The 19,824-nt window shown below is 40.8% G+C and overlaps 1 protein-coding gene across 3 annotated transcripts in view; it reads left to right on the top strand.

Moving 5' to 3' along the window:
- The window catches only part of CPED1 (cadherin like and PC-esterase domain containing 1), a 320,654-nt gene that overhangs the window by 278,613 nt on the left and 22,217 nt on the right, over positions 1 to 19,824 (top strand). Inside the window, exons 17-20 of one of the 3 annotated variants that reach the window (XM_065938748.1) lie at positions 1,013 to 1,167; positions 15,625 to 15,845; positions 16,108 to 16,209; positions 16,631 to 16,718. In XM_065938748.1, coding sequence (XP_065794820.1) covers positions 1,013 to 1,167; positions 15,625 to 15,845; positions 16,108 to 16,209; positions 16,631 to 16,718 — 566 coding nt within the window. The remainder of the gene's footprint in view (positions 1 to 1,012; positions 1,168 to 15,624; positions 15,846 to 16,107; positions 16,210 to 16,630; positions 16,719 to 19,824) is intronic. The other 2 variants (XM_065938749.1, XM_065938750.1) reach the window with 2 other exon arrangements.

Raw genomic sequence — 19,824 nt, forward strand, 5'->3', positions numbered from 1 at the left:
AGCTGAAACTACTTTAGCCTGTTCGTCCTAGAGCCCTCACTCCACAACAAGAGAAGCTGCCACAATGGGTAACCCAGGCACCACAACTAGAGAAAAGCCAGCGAAACAAGGAAGCCCCAACACAGCCAAAAATAAATAAAATTATTTTTAAAAATCCAAATTATGTCTTGATATTTTTCTAATAAATTATTAATGTGTCCACTCACCCTAAAAGCTGCAACATTTGAATACATGTTACTTTATCCATAAAATAAGAAAGCTCTTACATGCAGCTTTTTAAGGATATTCATTTATCTTATAAACATTAGCCAAAGCTTATGCCTTACTCTGCCTGAAATTAGCTAGTAACAAAGGTGAGTAGGATACGTAATTGTGCTGCGTGCTTTAACTATATTATCCCATTAAATCCTCATACCAATCATGTGAGAAAAATAGTACATTCCTCTTCTAACAGATGAAAAAATGAAGGCAACAGAGCTAGAAAAAAGTGAAGAGATTCACAGCAAAAAGGCCATATATCAAATTAAGACTATTCTTCAAAACAGTAAATTATCAGAATATTAAAAGAACTGTCTTATTATATACTGAAGCTCTTGATAGCAGAGAATATGATTATTGTCAGATTGATAACTAAGCATGTGTTAGGCTAGGAAATATGTGTGGCCAACTATATCAGTGTCAGTGACTCCCTATAGACTTCAGTCCTGTGAAAGGCCTCATGTACTGTTTGAAAATAAATAGCAATTGAGTAGTACCCAAACACTTTAATTTTTTTATAAGCATGTGTTTTCATAGCACAGAATTCGTTCTTGACTTCAGCATGAACTGCGTTATTTCAGAACATGACTACCTGATGTGATTCTGTTTGGTTGGCAGGAAGCCATGCACTGGTTCCCCTGGGTTTATATGAGTGTGGTCCCCTCACTGTGATTTCTGTAATGCTGTGCCATCCATCACTGAATTCTAGACTTTCTTGCAAACTGTAACTTCACCCATAGAAACTGCGGCAAAGCTTTGCTGTCTGTTTCAGGCCAGTGGATCGTCCCTTGCCTTAGTTGTTCAGACAACAGGACCTGTGACTGGAGGGAAGTCACTTGGCAGCCCCACCACTGCCAATACGGTGTCCTGACCAAGTCTCAACTCCAGCAGTGCCTGGGAGGAAGGAAGGTAGGTTCTGGATTCTTCAGGGGAGACTTTTCATTTATGCCGCCTGCAGAACTGAGGACCACACAATTGTATCTCCTAGACCCATGCCTGCTCCTTCAGTCTGCAGAGGACAACTAACTGGATGCAGTTTGACTTTTTGAATGGATGCCTTATCATAGAAGAGCCTTAAGGATTCTTGTTCAAAATGCTCAATTGTTTCATTCTTTCCAAAGAAGTCTACTTGACAGATTGAGGCTATTAAAATCGTGTCCTGTGCTGACCCAATCCCATGCTGGTTTTCTCAGCACACATGGGTAAGAGCTGGCCACATCAACTGACAGTTGGTGGTTCCGAGCAGCTGGCCTTGTCAACTGCAGCTCACAAGGCACTGCAGTTGAGATGGCCATCTGTGGCTCAGACAGGCAGTGGAATGTTTCTGCATGTAAGACTTCTGCTCCAGCTCACCCCAGGCATGACACTGCTTTCAGACGCTAACCTTCCTGATCTTCTCTCACGTTCCCGGGCAGGTCTCGCGTGGACCTCGCTAGACTGCTTTTCCTTTAGTGCGGCTTCTAAGCTGGTTTCTTGGACATGTGGTGTCTCCTTGCTAGGCGTGCTCTGACTAGGTAGATTCCGGCAGAGTTCTCGGACGTGCAAACTGGGCGAATAGACTGAGATGCTTGGGTAACGTGAAGTAAGTAATCCTTCTCCAGATTTTAAAGTAGCTTTTAATTAGATGGACATTTCCTTACAAACTATGTGTAAGCTCTCACACACAGGCAAGACTGATTTCAAAAACCAACTTTTTAAAGATGCTCTATGAATCATAAAGAAAAAGAAAGTGTCAGTCATTCAGTTGTGTCTGACTTTGCAGCTGTGTGGACTGTAGTGCAACTGCATGAACTGTAGCCCACCAGCTCTTGTGTCCATGGAATTCTCCAGACAAGAATTTGATACATAATGATCACGTAATAAATATTTGTCAAGTAAATGAATACATTAAAATCTTGTTCATTCCTAATCATAAATCTGTGCAGTAAATATTGTTATATCTGTTTTCTACTTAAGAATATTGAAGTTCAGAGAGATTAATTCATCTGCGATCATACATGTATGTGAGCTGGCACAATTTAGGCAGTTTTCACCACCAATCTGGACAATCCAAACTCCATATCCTAGAAATGTAGGACTGGAAGCAATGAAAATACTTGTTAATTTAAGAAGTCAGACTTCTCCATACCCTTTCAGAATATCATTCTGACCTCTGAATTTATAGTGGTCACAAAGATTCCAAGTGACAGTGTTAGTCGCTCAGTCGTGTCTGACTCTTTGTGACTCCATGGACTGTAGCCCACCAAACTCCTCCGCCCATGGACTTTTACAGGCAAGAATACTGAAGTGGGTTGCCATTTTCTTCTCCAGGACATCTTCCCAACCCAGGGACTGAACCTGGGTCTCTTGCATCGCACGCAGATTCTTTACTGTCTGAGCCCCCAGGGGTGCCCAGAAGTCACACCTTTTTTTTCACACCTTTTCAGAATATCATTCTGACCTCAGAATTTAGAGTTTTCAAGAAGATTCCAAGATGTCACCATATATTAAACTGAAAGTAGATGTTAAAATTCATCACTAAAGTCTGTGGCTTTAGACAGGACATACTGTTTCTCAGGCTTATTTTGTTCATCTGTTTAAAAAAAAAAATGTGTGAATCTTTATGATCTAATCCCATGCTGTAGATTTATCAACTCTGTAAAAAGTGAAACACCTTCTTCCCTCTGTCTTAAACTACCTTAGCCTGAGTGTCTTAAATAGACATTTGTTGCTCACAGTTCTGGAGGCTGAGAAGCTCAGGCTCAGGGTGCCAGCATGGTCGGGTTCTGGTGAGACTCTGCCTCCTGGCTTTTTGTTGGCTGCCTTGCTCAGATGATAAAGAATCAGTTTGCAATGCAGGTAGGTTTCCATCCCTGAATCAGGAGTCAGGAAGATCCACTGGAGAAGGAAATGGCAAACCACTCCAGGATTCTTGCCTGAAGAATTCCATGGACAGAGGAGCCTGGTGAGCTACAGTCCATAGAGTTGCAAAAGAGGAGGACACTACTGAGTGAGTGACACTGTAACATATTAAGTAGAGAGAGCCAGAGCCAAAGACACAAGAGACACAGAGGGCTCTACTGCTTTCCTCCTCTTATAAAGACACTAATCCCATCATGAAGCCTGCACCCTCATGGCCCCATCTAAACCTGATGGGGGCTTTGCCAGTGGGTCAGTGGTAAAGAATCTGTGTGCCAGTGCAGGACACCCTGAAGACATGAGTTCCATCCCTGGTCGGGAAGATCCCCTGGAGGAGGAAATGGCAACCCACTGCAGTATTCTTGCCTGGAAAAGTCCCACGGATAGAGGAGCCTGGCAGGCTACAGTCCAAAGGGTTGCCTAGAGTCGGACATGACTGAGCAACTAAACAATAACAGACCTGATTACCTCCTAAGGCTCCGCCTCCTACTCCTGTCACCTGTTGAGGGTGGGATGGGGTTAGGGTTTAAACAAGTGAATTTCGGGAGGACACAAGCATGAAGACCACAATGCTGTCTTTGTTAATTTCAAGGCAAATTATCAGCAATTCTACAAAGTAATGATAGGAAAAAGGGAAGATCTTCTTCTTACCTGTTTGAGATGGTGTTACAAAAACTGAAAATAAAGGCATGTGTTCAGATCAGGGGATCCCCACACAGACCAGCCAGGGCTTCTCTTAGTGACTGTTTGGGTCCAGAAGTGTCCTTCAGACATGCAAGCTTAGAAACTCAAATTTACCAGCACACTGACCATGGTCCTAATGCTAGGACCTAATGCTAGGACCATGGTCCAAGTAAATTAGTATGCTGATCTGTTTTGTTTACCAGAATGCTAATTTACTCTATACACAACAGGGAAGTATTGTACATTTTTATCAGAAGGGCACAACCAGAATTAGCAAAACCATCCTGCAAGCAGTATGGAGTGTGCCTGCGGAGAGAAAGAAATGGGTGTGGGTGCCAGGGAGGCAGAGGCTGCTTAATGGAAAAATTCCATCATCGACACTGAGGAGGCAAAGAAAGTAAAGAATATGTATAGAATAATCCCATCAGCATAAAACCTAATGCCTCCATGCTTACATACAGAAAATTTCTGGAAGCAACAAGCCTTAAGAGTGATTACGTAAGTGCAAGGGAGTGGAGGAAGAGTGGGATGGTGACAGGATTGGCCATATATACTGCCAAGCTGGGGGCAAAACAGAAATGCGGGACCCTGTGGTCAATAATTATTACGAATTTTGAGAAGGCAAAAGCAGAGCCAGAAAGCAAGTACAGGACCCTATATAAACAGACCCTATGTGAATGCCCAGGTCACATGGCCACAACGCCAGTTCACGTAGTAAATTATGGTTTTGTGTGTGTGTGTGTGTGTGTGTGTGTGTGTGTGTGTGCACGCGCTCAGTCATATCTGATTCTTTGCAACCCCATGGACTGTAGCCCACGAGGCCCTTTTGTCCATGGAATCTTCCAGGCAAGATTATTGGAGTGTGTTGCCATTTCCTTCTCCAGGGGATCTTCTTGACCCAGGGATTGAACCCTTGTCTCTTGCGTCCCCTGCATTGGCATGCAGATTCTTTACCCATGCACCACCTGGGAAGCCTAAATTCTGGTTGATCAAGTGTAAAGATATCTTTTTACATACAGGTTTCCTCCACTATCCACAAGTAGAGCTCTCCAATGAAGTCTTTGGTAAATTGAAATAGAGGAAGCTGAAGAGTGCTCCCCATTTTCTGAAAGTTCAATTTACAGTTCTTTGCTTTCCTAAAACTCCTAGGTTAGTATCTGTTTTTGCTCACCAAAAGAAACCTAAAGAGGATATTTGCTTTTAGGAAAAAAGCCTATCCTAACGTAGATCTTTCATAAAAAGAAGTGGCATAAATTGAACTTTTGGAAAGCAGGGGATACATGTGTGTATTACCTTTATTTTTACAATAGTGAGCACCTTTTTAAATCCAAAAATCTCTATTTTAAAGAGTTGTATACATCAGAACTTGGGCAGAGGTAGTGGAGATGAAAAGCAGGCAAAAATAGAAAGACCTTTTGTATTCCGAATCACAGGATTTGGTAATGTGCAGACAGGTTTATGTACTCATATACCACACAGCACAGAGATGGTCGTGTCAACATTCACGATTACGACTGTGAAATAACACTTATTTGCAGAAAGCTCCACTTATGACTAGGGCTTGATAACAGAATATTGTCCCTGCATATCTATTTCTCATTCTCTCAGAGTAAAATGTAAATATACTTGTGATCTTGAAACTCTTTCCTTTCATTACTGAGGCAATTTCTCATCCTACCCAGAACTTTTTATAGTTACCATTCTATTTCAAAGACAAATGTTGGATTGGCCAGAAATTTCATTTGGATTTTACCATAGACTGTTCCATAAGATGTTATAGAAAAATCTAAGTGAACCTTTTGGCCAGTCCAGTACATTTTAAAGCATATCGTTACAAAAACAGAAAAAGAAGTAACACAAACATTTTTTTATAAATCCTCAACTTTTGGGGAGGAGGTCGGTAGGGGGCACTTTTTGCCATGTCAAACGTTCAAGAAAAGAAACATATTATTTGAGTGATATTATACAGAAATTCAGTTTACAAATGCCTAAGTTCAGCAGGGAGCGGTAAGTGCCTCTGACTGGCTATCAGGAATGAAGTGACTTTTTAAATTATTGAGGACATCGGAGTAACTCTGCTGCCCCAGGTCAGAAACGCAATCTCAGTTCTCCCTGACATGTTATCACAGAGTGGAATCCAGCTGATCACTTAACACAGTTAAGCCCAGACCACTTTTTCTAACTTGTGGGCTGTCTCCTTGTTTATTCATTTACCTGGCTTTTGTTGAGCTATGAGTCTGTTCTAGGTGTGCACAGCAGGGTCCTCCAAGGTGCCAGATATCTAGTAGGAGAAGACAAATGAGAGAGATGTGATCTTTACAGTATAACACAATCATTGCAGAGGTTGGAGAAAGCCCAGAGGCTGACACCTGACCTGGACTGGGAGAGTCTTGAAGATTTGCTGAAAGAGAAAGTGCCTGGGCAGAGTGGTGTTGATAGTTACAAGCAATCTACCAGTTAATCACATGAGTTTGGAATAGTTTAATTGAACTAGAAAAAAAAAAAAGAATATCTTCATTTTTCTCAAAAGAACCTGTAATGAGGGTCATGTCACTCGGGTTTTGTGCTTCCTTTGATTTTTCTCTTACTGGAGGGAACAGAGAATGGAGGAAACAGATAATGGGCAGGAACCAAGCAAGTGAAGGGGATATGGAGATGAGTCTGAGTTACTCATGTTCAATTTGCTCCAATTTATGCATCTTGGATTGTGTAAAAGTGGAGACATACCTAGACATGCAATTTCTAATGGTGTAGTGCCCGTTCTCATTTGAAGGCTTTCAATTAATATGGAAAATTCAGACTTTTTACAGTGAGAATCCAACATGTCACTGTCACCATGTATAGTAGTGCAAATATACGTTGTGCTACAAAAAACAGAACTTTATTTTAAGTTTCAATCAAGATGACCTTTAAGGAAATACATTAAACTGAGTTGTCTTTCTCCAAAGAACCAAATTTAAAGGAGACAGAATTTGACTGGGCCTGTTTGAGACTTATTGGAAAGTTAGGCCTTCAAATAGTGTTCTACTTTCTTTAAATTCTCGAAGCACTCATTTTTCTCAGTTGAATTTCCTTATGTTGTTATTATGACCTTTGACATCATTTTACTACTGCTTTACATTGATGAGTGGAAAGCTATACTTGGAAATGGAGGCCCACCTGTGGAGAAGGAACAAAACACGAATCAATTGGGGTTTAAGAGGTGGTTCAAGTTTCCTGTAGTTTTGACCAGGAATGTCACTGCACTCCATGTGTAAGGGGGGGCCAAACTTTTATAGTTCAGTTATTAGCCTTTACTTCTATGAACGGGAGGCTGGTCTCTGAGAAAAGATGACTCAAGGCTTCTCAGAGCGTTTATATCAGTTTCTATGACATACTTGTTCGTGTCTGGAGGGCAGGTAAATATGAGACCCCTTTTAAACTCTAAATTTATTCAAATATGAATTATTTCACTTGAAGGCTTTTGTAAGTATGCGTAGGTTTTATGATGTACCATTGTGCTGAGTCAAAGCAAAATCCATTGAAAAAGTATAAGCTGTGTGTTAAATTGTACTCTGATGAATGTTTCTAAATACATACACACCTCTTTCTTACTCAGTAAATTTTGAATGGAACAGTTATAAAAATTTATCAGAGCATAGTTTTGTAATCACAGTGCAAAATACATAAGAAATAGTTTAGAAGGAGAATGAAATTTGTAACTGAAAATACTTAGGAGTCTGACCAAACTGAGTAAATGAGCTTTTATTTTGTTTGTCAGTTGAAAACATAGTTCAGCTGACAAACTCAGTAATTTTATTACTCAGTAATAAAATACCTGACAGAAGAGTGCAATTAAGAAAGGAAAATATAAAAAGGCAATATTTACTGAAAGTATTCAAGCTCAGCTGTTAAAACAGGAAATGTAACTTACATTTTTAAAGCAATGTTTGCACGTTAGGTACTGTCTTGAACTTAAAGGTGTTTACATATTTGAAGTACGCCCAACTTATAATAATATGTTCTGGTTAATATGTGAATTCCATTATGGTTGCACAATTCATTGTTGCTTGTCAGTTTCAATAAAAAGAGGTGAATAGAAGGAAAGGAGTGTACCTGACTCTTACCAGGAAAGGATGGCATACACATAAAGCCCACAATACAGAGGCAAGGGCAAAACAGATAGGTACTTTTGTTCCAAGCAGCTAGACTATCCATGTCTAGGTGATATTGTTGTTTGTTTTAATTTTTGCCCAATTTCATGTGTTTTAGAGTGACTTGTCTCTATGTCAGTTTTCATCTGTTCTTAACCCCAAAGAGCAATTTGGTTGGTCATGTATAGCCAGTTTGATCAAAATGCATCATTGAAAGACATGCATCGCAATCATATTACATTTCATAGAGAAATGCTTTGTAGAGCTTGATTTTCATCCTGCCCTAAATATCATTAGCCATCTGATCAGTCTCAGCTTCATGTTAGAGCTGACTCACCCTCTACTACCTCACTTGGCAGTTATCTTATGAGAGTGTGGTGCCCAACCATGAGGCTCATGGGAGTCACTGTGGATCTTTCTAAATGTATAGGCCGTGCTTGGCCCTGGACTAGATGTAGTGAATAAAACTACTCCTCACTTCACTTTCATTTCCGTTGTTTACCATGATGAGAGCTCCTCAGTAAGTAGGTGTTGTCAGGATTAATGGACAAGGAGCTCCTATATAATTTCCCCTCTTGGAAGGTTCCAGTGGGCTCCTATTAACTGGCTGAGACCTGTGCTGGCATCTGCATGCACTTTGTTGGCTCTGAAGAAATTTCCCCATTTCTGTGAATATTGAAGCTAGAACCTATGCAAGAGGAAAGAAAGAAAGATGGAAAATTATTTTAAATCAAGGTTTTCTCTCCCATCTATTGATTCTGCATATACCCACTTCTTTCCCAGCTCCAACAGATCAGAAGAATCTGAGACCCTAACAAGTGACCTTTATAGAAAGCTATCACAGTGAGCCCCCATTGCTCCTCTTCATTTCTTTATAACTTGCTTTGCTAACTATTCCTTGTTACTTTTGGTGAGTTTGGAGAAAGGAGGTAATGGAGTTAAATATTTACATATGTAGGTGTCATCATCATTAGTTTCCTTTATTCATGATGAAACAAAACGGGATGAAAATTACTTTATTTTATATTTTAATCAAAAATTCTGAAAGTGTTTATTGCATTTTCACTGATAAATGATTGTTCTTGCTTATATTTGTCCCAGAGAACCAATTTCTCTAAGAGTAGAAGTCCTTTTATGCATCATATGGATGATAAGTTTAGCCGTTCATATACTTCATGTTGTTGCTTAGTCACTTAGTTGGGTCTGTTTTGTGACCCCATGAACAGTAGCCCGCCAGGCTCCTCTGTTCATGGAATTTCCCAGGCGAAAATACTGGAAGAGGTTGCCATTTCCTCCTCCAGGGGATCTTCCTGACCCTGGGACTGAACCCGGGTCTTCTGCATTGCAGGCAGATCCTTTACTGACTGAGCTACAAAGGAAGCCCTCCATATACTTCATACTTTTGCTAATTCACAGGTGGAAAATCTGAATTTAGCGATTTTTATTTTTTCCCAGACTTAGCATGTAAGAGAATGTGGTAAAGACTAGCTAGGTGTTCATCAAACTCATTTCTTTCGCTTCCTGGCACAAAGCTTGGCTACATTTCTCAGTCTCCCTTGCAGTCAGGTGTGTGACCTTATGATTGGGTTTTACCCAATGGTATCTGAGCAGCAGTGACAGGCCCATCCTTCAGGGTGGACCCATGGGAAACCTGGCAGCTCTTACTCCTCCCCCGGCTAGATATCAACACCCAGTGAGTTCTCAGAAACTGTATCTGAGAAAGGCCAGGTCTACTCATCCTGGGACACTGAATGACCTCCCTGCCCCCACACATACCCCTGCCTCGAACTACCTGGACCATTTTCCTGAAGAAGTAAAAGTCGATAGTGTTTAGGCCACTATATATTCAAGGCTTTATTTGTTAATAGCACTTAGCCTATGTCACCTAATGCAGGGACTATATCATGTTGAGAAATTTAGAAAAGAAAATAAAGATAATTAAACCATTGTATGGTTTTTAAGAAGACTTTTAAAATAAGCATAAGCTTTAATGAAGCCTAAGAACAAGGTGTGCTTCTAGGTCTTAGAGTCCATGGCGGTATGAAATATAGTAGAAAAAACAGCAGACCTTATACTTTTCAATGACATCCTGCATGTCAAGTTTGGGGAATAGAAACAGATGCAAAACTCTTCTAAACACATCTTTGTTTCCTGCTGATGAGCTGAGATCCAGCCTCTCATGCCACATTGAGACACAGATGTTTCTGCTCCTCTCCAGAGCCCACCTCGATGGTGATAGACTCTCTCTATTGCACCCCATGACCAGAAGAGAGATGCTGCATAAGAAAATGCCATTCAATCTTTGGAATAAAGCTGCTACTGGAATCCTAAATATTATTAACGTTATTCCTGTGATGGGCTTTGTTGAGCCAATGCATAATCCTTCCCTCTTAGTCCATTGTTCTGTAGAGGTAGAAGTAAATTTACTTAAGCTGATTAATTTGCATGAGTTTTCAAAATGCTTTTAAACACAAGGATTTAATCTAATTGCTTCCCTTATTGCTGACTGATTTTTTAATTCACATAAGAAGCCAATATATAAGGTTGATTTTTACTCTAGGCCCTATTCTGGACACTTGAAATTCAACAGTTAAAAAAAAGAAAGAAAAAACTTCTCCCTGTGGTGCTTAATATCATTGGAGCTTTAAAAAAAAATTGGTAGGGAGAAGAAACAGTTATTTTAATATTTTATTGCTAACTGATTATTTTTATAATTTCATATTGGTTAATTGTACTTTTTCTTCTTTGATTGCACTGCCAGCCAACACCTGTGCATGCTAGTATAGGCAGTAATTTTCACAGGAAAGAAGAGTTTTTTTACAAATTGTGTGGCTAGTTATACATATATGTTATCATAATTTAGACCCTTTACAGTGGAAGTTGAAAACAAATAAGCTACTCATTTCCTTTTAAAAATTCACCAAGTTGAATGATCTAAAGACCAAATATGAATCATGTGGCTGAAAAGAACCACTCTTATTCCTGGTATTATTTTCTAATTGTGTGCATTTTAAAAGCTGATATTTTGAAGTTAGAAATATTTTAGTTAGGAATACCAATTAACCTCTTCCCAAAATGGCTTCCTCTACAGAACCAGCAATCTTAAATTCACAAGTGCATTTACATCTTAGTTATAATTTGTCATTTCTATCTTTCATGAATAGAAAGGCACTGGGATAGAACATAGTCTTCTATGTCAGAGCTGTGTCTACTAGTTTCAAAAAATGCTATCTCGCTGTTTGCAGTTTAGGAGAATTTGTTTTGCAGATGGTGGTGGTATTTTGCAGAGGCCCCTTCCTTCTCCCTGGAGCTTGTTAGTTCCTGATGAGCAGTGGAGACATGAGGGACTGTTCAGAGGTTGTCAGTCTGCTTGATTCAGAATGTGCTTCACCAGCAACCTCCGAGCCCTGTTGAGAGTCTGTAACAGGGTTAGTAGGACAAGAGAGAGGATGCTGTGATTTAGACACTTCCTATCTTCACTGACTTTTTCTTTGAAATAGCTAATGAATTTAAAGTGCCTAGGGACTTCCTTGGCAGCCCCATGCTTAAGACTCTGTACTTCCACTACAGGAAGCACAGGTTCGATCCCAGTCGGGGAACTAAGATCTCACATGCCAACTGATCCCAGAGTACATATTACATAAAACCAACAATTAGCAGCCAAGTACACTACAGTAACACAAAACAATACAGAAATGCACCCACTTAGAAACTGAAGCTCCCTCTCCTAAATCTTGGATCAATGAGAAATCCAAGATAGTTACAGAATGCTTATAAGAAAAAAATCATACGAGCTATTTCCTATTAAAACAAAGCAAATTGAGGGCACTAAGTTGGTGTCATATAAAAATAAAGTGCCTAGGTGGGAGGGGGGATCGGGATGGGGAATATGTGTAACTCTATGGCTGATTCATATCAGTGTATGACAAAACCCACTGAAATGTTGTGAAGTAATTAGCCTCCAACTAATAAAAAATAAATAAATAAATAAAGTGCCTAGAAGTGCACCAACTCAAAGGACATGAGTTAGAGCCAATTCTGGGAGATAGTGAAGGACGGGGAAGCCTGGCATGCTGCAATCCGTGGGGTCACAAAGAGCTGGACACGACTTAGCAACTGAACAGCAAGCAAGCGGTGCACTGCAGGGCACTTGAGAAGCATTCCAAAACGCATCTTGCCTCTCCTGTGCCTCATGCTGGCTCTTACTTCTTGTGTGCTGGGTGCCAGAAATAAGTATTTAAAAGCTCATTCAAGTCTTCTATGGTGTTGCCATTATTTTCCCCAATTTACACAGAAGGAAATGAACCCACGAAGAAGTCACATAATTTGTCTAAGATCATCTGGTTAATAAATAACAGTATCTAAGAATTCTGAAAAACAGATTCTTTGCCTCTGTCATTCATTGGTGGGCTGCATCTTCCTACAACTCCACAGAAAAGCCTGGACATTTAGAAAATATGTTTTCTCTTAGGAATAGGCAGCTACTTGGATTTCCTTTAGCTTCTGTAGCCCACAGCACAGACGCCCAGTGATCTTACTGGCTCCCCAGAGATAACACTAGGAGGGACTGCATCTTGATACTGAGATGGAGAGAATCTGTAAGAAAAATCTGTAGTGGAAATTTAGCTCAACTGGCTTGCCAAGGTCTCTTACTGGTATTGAGAGCTGAATTGTGTTTCTACCCAATCAGATTCATGTTTTGAAGTCCTAGCTCTCAGTACTTCAGAATGTGACTGTATTTGGAGACAGGGCCTCCAAAGGGGTAATTAAGGAAAAATGGGGGCTTTCCTGGTGGCTCAATGGTAAAGAATTTGCCTGCAATGCAAGAGACCTGGTTTGATCCCTGGGTTAGGAAGATCCCCTGGAGGAAGAAATGACAACTCACTCTTGCCTGGAGAATCCCATGGACTGAGGAGCCTGTGGGGCTACAGTCCATGGGGTCACAAAGAGTCAAACATGACTGAGAGACTGACCAGCAAAAATAAGGTCATTGTGCTGGGCCCTATTCCAATATGACTAGTGTCCTTATAAGTAGAGGAGATTAAGACACAGACATACACAGAAGACCATATGTGGACACAGAAGACAACCATCTACAAGTCAAGCAGAGACGTCCTCAGAAGAAACCAACCATGCAGATACTTTGATCTTGGACTACTAGGCAAGAATCATGAGAAAATAAATATCGGTTATTTAAGCTACCCAGTCTGTGTTGCTTTGTTATGACAGCCTTAGCAAACTATTAACAACACAAATGAAGTTGGGTCTTTACTAGTCTCTGAAATGAAGAGAGTTCCCTTTTAAAAATCAGAATTCTGGACCAGAAAAACAAACAAATATTTACAGGTCAAATCCAGTAAGGAGAATTTCAAGTGATTTCACAGAGTATTTTTCTTATACTGGGATGTTGACACTCCAGATGGAACTTGACCTAGAGGATCAGTGACTGGGACCTTGACATCTTAGGTCACTCTGTTGAGCTTGGCGATGCTTATTGTAATAGTGATTGGAAGGGAAATTCTGAAAGAGAATGCCTTCTGGATTTCTTCACACTACTGTTGAATACACTTACCATGAAAGAATAAACCTTTGCAGAGTCTCACTAAATTCATTATGGATGGGTGAATGCAGTACTGCCTGACAAGTGATGGCAGTGTGACCACTTTAAAATCAGAAGAAAATATGTTCATGACTATTGCAAAGGGGGACTTCCCAGGTTGCGCTGGTGGTAAAGAACCTGCCTGTCAATTCAGGAGACATAAAAGATGTGGGTTCAATCCTTGGGTCAGGAAGATCCTCTGGAGGGGGGCACAGCAACCCACTCTGGTATTCTTGCCTGAAGAATCCCATAGACAGAGGAGCCTGGCGGGTTACGGTCCATGGGGTCACAAAGAGTTGGACATGACTGAAGCAACTTAGCATGCAGCACACAATGCAAAGGGAAATCTCAACAGAAGAGTAAAGAGCTGAAGAAGGAATTAAACCTTATCCAGAGACATTAAAGGAATTGTCTCTAACAAAAGTCCCTTTGAATTTTAGTTCAATAAATATTTTTAAAATGCATGCATAGTACTATGGGGGAAATCAGAATTTAGAAATTAATCTTGACTCTGGCCTTAAATACTTATTGATATGATATAAAAAAAAAAAAAAAGATACAGTCACAAATAGCTGTAATTTCATGTAGTCTTTGATAAAATCAGTAATGGAATTGAAAATTATAATGAAGTCACAGAGGACAGAAAGGTCATTCTGACTGGGGCATTGGACAAGACCCTCTGGGAGAGACGTCTGTGTTAAGTCTGGAGGTTGTGTAGCATTTATACAGACTAGGTTGCAGAGGGCAGGGCTTTCTAGGCAGATGGACTAGCACAAGGAAAAACAGATGTTGTTGACTGCAAATCATGTTCAGTTAAAAAGTAGAAATCTGACCTGCTTACTTGAAAGAAAGTGTTGAGAGGATAGGGCCATTGACCCTGCACTTGGAGATCAAGGACTTGGATTTGAGTCCTGTGTTCCCCATTTACTAGATTTATAACCTCAATCTCCCTGAGCCTCAAATACCTCATTTGTGAAACAGAGATAATGACTCATATCTCATGATTATGGAGATTAAAAGTGAGTACTCAGTGTGAAATCTCCACTTAGCAAAAGTCGATATGCAATAAAAATTCAGTAAATGTTAACTGAACCTCAGAGTTAAAACCTGACTCCACAGTACATGGAGAGCTGATAAGGTTTTTGAGCATGAAAGGGAGATGAGACATTTGGAAATTTATCCCAGTATTACTGTGTGGAGAATGAATTAGGGGGCAGCTATGGTGCAAGAGGGCTTCCCTGGTGGTGAGCCAAGGAAGAAGAATCTGCCTGCATTGCAGGATACCCGGGTTTGATCCCTGGGTCAGGAAGATTCCCTGGAGAAGGAAACAGCAACCCACTCCAGTATTCTTGCCTGGACAATTCCATGGACAGAGGAGCCTGGCAGGCTACAGACCATGGTGTGGCAGAGTTGGACATGACTGGGTGACTTACACACATGTTACAAGAAGATCTATTAGGCAAGTAGTTAACAACTCAAGCAGGACTGTGCTTATGGAATTTAAAGGAGGTGATAGATGAGAGGCTTCCATGGCAAATGGTCCTGGGACATGCACCCTGGAACACAGACTGCTTTTCAGAAAATCAAATTCTAGTTCTGTGGCTCTTTTCTCAAGTAGTAGCATGACCTCTATTGAGCTAGCTAACCTCTGTGGATTCCCAGTTTTCTCATCTACAAAATCAAGAGATTGGAACATCTCTAAGTATTCTTACAGCGCTAGAATACTTCATGCCTATTTGAATCAATAACACTTTAAGCTGATTAGGTGAGAAAGTGAAGTGCCTAAGAGGGATAGAGAAATTAAAGATAGCATAAAGAAAGCAAAGAGCTTTAAACATGAGTTAGTGGGTCAGTGGATGATGTCATTACTAGGAATATGGAAAGGGAAAATGAACAGGTTTGGGAGAGAAGAATTAATGTCCTTTTTAAGAGTTTAAAGGGCTGTCCTGCAATTGGATGTATGTCTCTGTTTTCATCAGGTTACTTATTTTATATTGTCTTCTATATCTTGTACACGTCAGATTTGAAAGCAAAATTTTTTTTAACTTGTAGATTCTTTTCATTGGAGATTCAACCAACAGAGGGATAATGTACTATTTGATTGAAAGATTGAATGAAACCCTGAAGGAATGGCAGAAGGTGCATGGCACTAAATTCTACCACAATGTCAATGGAGGGAAGACCTTGATCAGTTATTCCTACTATCCCCAGTTTTGGATGAGCCCTTCATTGAGACCAACATTTGAAAAAGCCCTTGAACATCTCTTGCAAAGGTACAATGGAGAAGTTTTGAACGAAACCATACCACAATTTACCGATGTTTTACTAATAGTCATGATTGTTTGCTGTGTATCAGATGTGCTGAAAAGTTTAAATACCAAATATTAATAATATGGCTGACAACGAGGTAGAAATGATAAGGAGGTCTTGTGATCAGGATGCCAGCTAGGGTTCAATGAAATGTGAGGCAGTGCTGTTAAAATGTTTACCATCTGTTTCAAGGCAACACGTGTTGTTTTTCTTTCTGGATTTCAGATCAGGTCCCCTGGAGAATACCAGTCAGACTGTATTGGTTGTTGGTGGTGTTCAGTGGCTTAATTCCAATCATCTGCAAATTATTGACAAGGTTTTAAAGAGGTAAATTCCTGCAACAATAATTGTCATTTGTATTCTAAATAAAAAAAATTTACTCTTGATGTGAGTGAATTTTATCAAGATTTTATATAAGGAATAACTTGTAATTTAGAATCCAGCAGTTCAAGTCTAGTTTGAAATGTTTCAAAAATACTTTTGTATCCAATTGCAACATGGCTCTTCAGCATCCAAGTCTCCATTTGCTACAAACCAAAACATGCCCACTGACATATAAAACTCTATCCACAAACACACACACACACACACACAAAAGCACTAAGGTACATCAAATCTACAAAATGAGAATTTAGTCCTACATGGCAATTATCACATTCTAAAGGAATTCCGCTCCACTTGCTTGTGTAAATACGGACATCTAGAAATGTCATCAGAGTTTATGACTTAAGATCTGCTTATTTCACAGGGAAAACTTACTCAATATCCTTGTGATCATCAAAACATTGGGAATTGGATTTCATTTGCCAGTGGATGGAGTACACTTCTTAACACAGGTAAATCCATATTTTCCAGGCTGTGTGAACTTCATGGTTCCTCTAAGGATCCTTGCTGGTGCCTGAAAAAGGACCCTAAAGGCACTGTATAACCTTCAACAACTTTCATAAAATTAAAAGGAGATGGTACACTTAAGGATTATGATTTCAAATCAGTTATAATGATTCCTGGAAATAAGGGGACAGTTCAGCTCAGTCACTCAGTTGTGTCCGACTCCTTGTGACCCCATGGACTGCAGCACGCCAGGCTTCCCTGTCCATCACCAACTCCTGGAGCCTACTCAAACTCATGTCCACCATGTCAGTGATGCCATCCAACCATCTCATCCTCTGTTGTCCCCTTCTCCTCCCGCCTTCAATCTTTCCCAACATCAGGGATTTTTCAAATGAGTCAGCTTCGCATCAGGTGGCCAAAGTATTGGAGTTTCAGCTTCAGCATCAGTCCTTCCAATGAATATTCAGGACTGATTTCCTTTAATATGGACTGGTTGGATCTCCTTGCAGTCCAAGGGACACTCAAGAGTCTTCTCCAACACCATAGTTCAAAAGCATCAATTCTTCTGCACTCAACTTTCTTTATAGTCCAACTCTCATATCCGTACATGACTACTGGATAAACCTTGGCTTTGACTAGATGGACCTTTGTTGGCAAAGTAATGTCTCTGCTTTTTAATATGCTGTCTAGATTGGTCATAACTTTTCTTCCAAGGAGTAAGCGTCTTTTGATTTCATGGCTGCAGTCACCATCTGCAGTGAATCTGGAGCCCCCCAAAATAAAGTCTCTTACTGTTTCCATTGTATCCCATAAGGGAAACATAAGGGGACACCAGCCCATAAATAATGCTTTGGATTCATAAAGAAGAAGGTTGGACCAGAGTTTGAAAAAGTAAAAACCTGAAGGTTAGATGAGAGGGCTTATGTTGTAAATATCCTCTTCCCTCATTCATGTTTCAGACACTGTAAAGACTCCTGCTAAAATCACATACGAAATTATCAGTATCAGTGAGTAATTTAGAAAACAGTGGCTTTGGGGAAGAGGATTTCTGACCGATTGCTTTCAGAATTCGTCTTTGAAGTAGTATCATTCATTTTGCCTCAGGTTGGATGTTTATAAATGAAAGGAGTCGAGGCCTCTGATCAGTTCTCATAGAAGACAGTAAATCGGTAGTCTCAACACTAAGTACAAGTCTCATTAAAGAAAGACACCATCTGTAGGTAAGAGAACCAGCTGCTCTCGCTCAGCTAGGAGAGCTCACAGGCAGCCTGGATTGTGTGCAGTTGCTCAGGGGGAGCTCAGGAAGCACTGGGAATTGGGGAGACAGGAAGCTGTCCATTGACTGCGTCAACCAAGTGAGATTTATTTTTGTGTCAATTACAAGTGCTCCTAGCTTTCTCCAGCACACATCACAGAATCCCCCTCTCCTTTCTCAAAACTTTACTTTCCTGGCCACCAGATCTGTGATGCAAAAGTATGAGAAATAGTAGAAAGTGGTCGAAGTAAAACCACCAAATTCAGCTTCTTGAAGTCAGGTGGGGTTAAGGTCATGTAAAGTGAGTTGAGACAATTGGCATCTGGGGTAGCTGAAGGGTTTGAGACAGTCAGGGATTAGAAGAGGGGTCTTTTGATCATTTCTTCTATGGGTTATGAGTTGAATCTCCTTTAATGTTATTTGAGGTCTGCAGGTCATGTTTGCAGTTCCTACTTGAGGACTCTGGTAGCTCCACTTTGCTTCCTTGATTGTTCCGGCCTCTCACCCGGAACTGGAGGACCTATGATGCCTCCAGGTAGATTTAGAATGAACTCATCTCAGCAAACAGATCTTTGGCACTTACCGTATGCCAGATACCATGAACCATGGTGCCTGCCATCAGGGCTTCGATGGTGCTCATCAGTTTTGCAGACTTGGTGAAAATGAAAGGAAGGAAGAAGAGGAGGGGAAATGATAAAACAAAAGAGAAAATTATGGTGGTAAGTGGAGGCAGAAAAGAAAACTGAACTCGTCATCAGACGCTGGCGTTCATCGTCCTCATCGTGCCCATTCAAGATGTGGCCTTCACCTTCCTAGATAGACTTAGTCCTTGCATCCAGTGTATATGCACCCATGTGTACTCACATGTATACACACACACGTGCACACACACACATGCACTCACTCCACTACTGAGTGTTTTGGCTCCTCAAGCACGCCTAGCTCTCAGTCACCCCCAGATCTTTAAAGCTACTGTTCCCTCTTCTTGGAGCCCACTCTCCACCGCCAAGGGGAACTTTTGTTCGCCCTTCCAGTGTTAGTTTAAGTACAGTTTCCTCTGAGAAAACCTAACTGAGGACTTCTGGACTGGGAAGACCCTGGACTCAATAGGCTGTTCCTGCCATGAGCTCCTGTAACTGTCTGATGTCCTTGTCTGTGTCCCTCAGCAGATCCCGTGCTTCGTTGTCTGGCCCCCGCCCTTCTAGTCTAATCTTAGTGGGAGCAAGGACGGGGTAGGGGAGGGAGGTCTGCACTGCTCATTCTGGTCCCCAAATGCAAACCACAAATCTCAGCACAGAGGAGGCTCTCAGAAAGCCTCTCTTTCTTTTGGGCAGAGCCTCAATCAAGACTCAGCCCCCTTTTATAAATCTGGACCATCTCAGAAATGCTTTCCCAGCTCTAGAACTTCTGGTGGGATCAGCAAAAGCCTGTGTTGCAGCAATATTGCAGCTCAACTTCTGTCTCTACCCAGTTTGTCTCCCCTCACTCCCTTGGAGGTGTTGATCCCAAGGAGGGAGGGGACCTCCTGCTGGCCCCCTGCATGCCAGTTTCTGGCTCAGAATCTCTTTCTCAGAGAACTAACCTTTCTCTAGAAACCACTTACTTCAAAGTATCTTCTACTTTTTATAACTGGGCACCTTAAGGCTGAGAGGGTACTTGTAACCAGACAAGAAAAAACTTCACAAACATTATTGAGCACCTTGAGCAGTATTTTTCAGGTAATGACACAGACTGTTTCCCATCTGTTTCTTTTCCTCCAGATTTCTCCTTTATGATCCTTCTCTATTCCCTACATTCATTTGGGGAGAAACACTTTTCTTTGAATGTCACCGAAATAGGTGTGCAAGCACAGAAAA

The sequence above is a fragment of the Muntiacus reevesi genome, chromosome 6 (assembly GCF_963930625.1).
Source record: "Muntiacus reevesi chromosome 6, mMunRee1.1, whole genome shotgun sequence".
Lineage (NCBI taxonomy): Eukaryota > Metazoa > Chordata > Mammalia > Artiodactyla > Cervidae > Muntiacus > Muntiacus reevesi.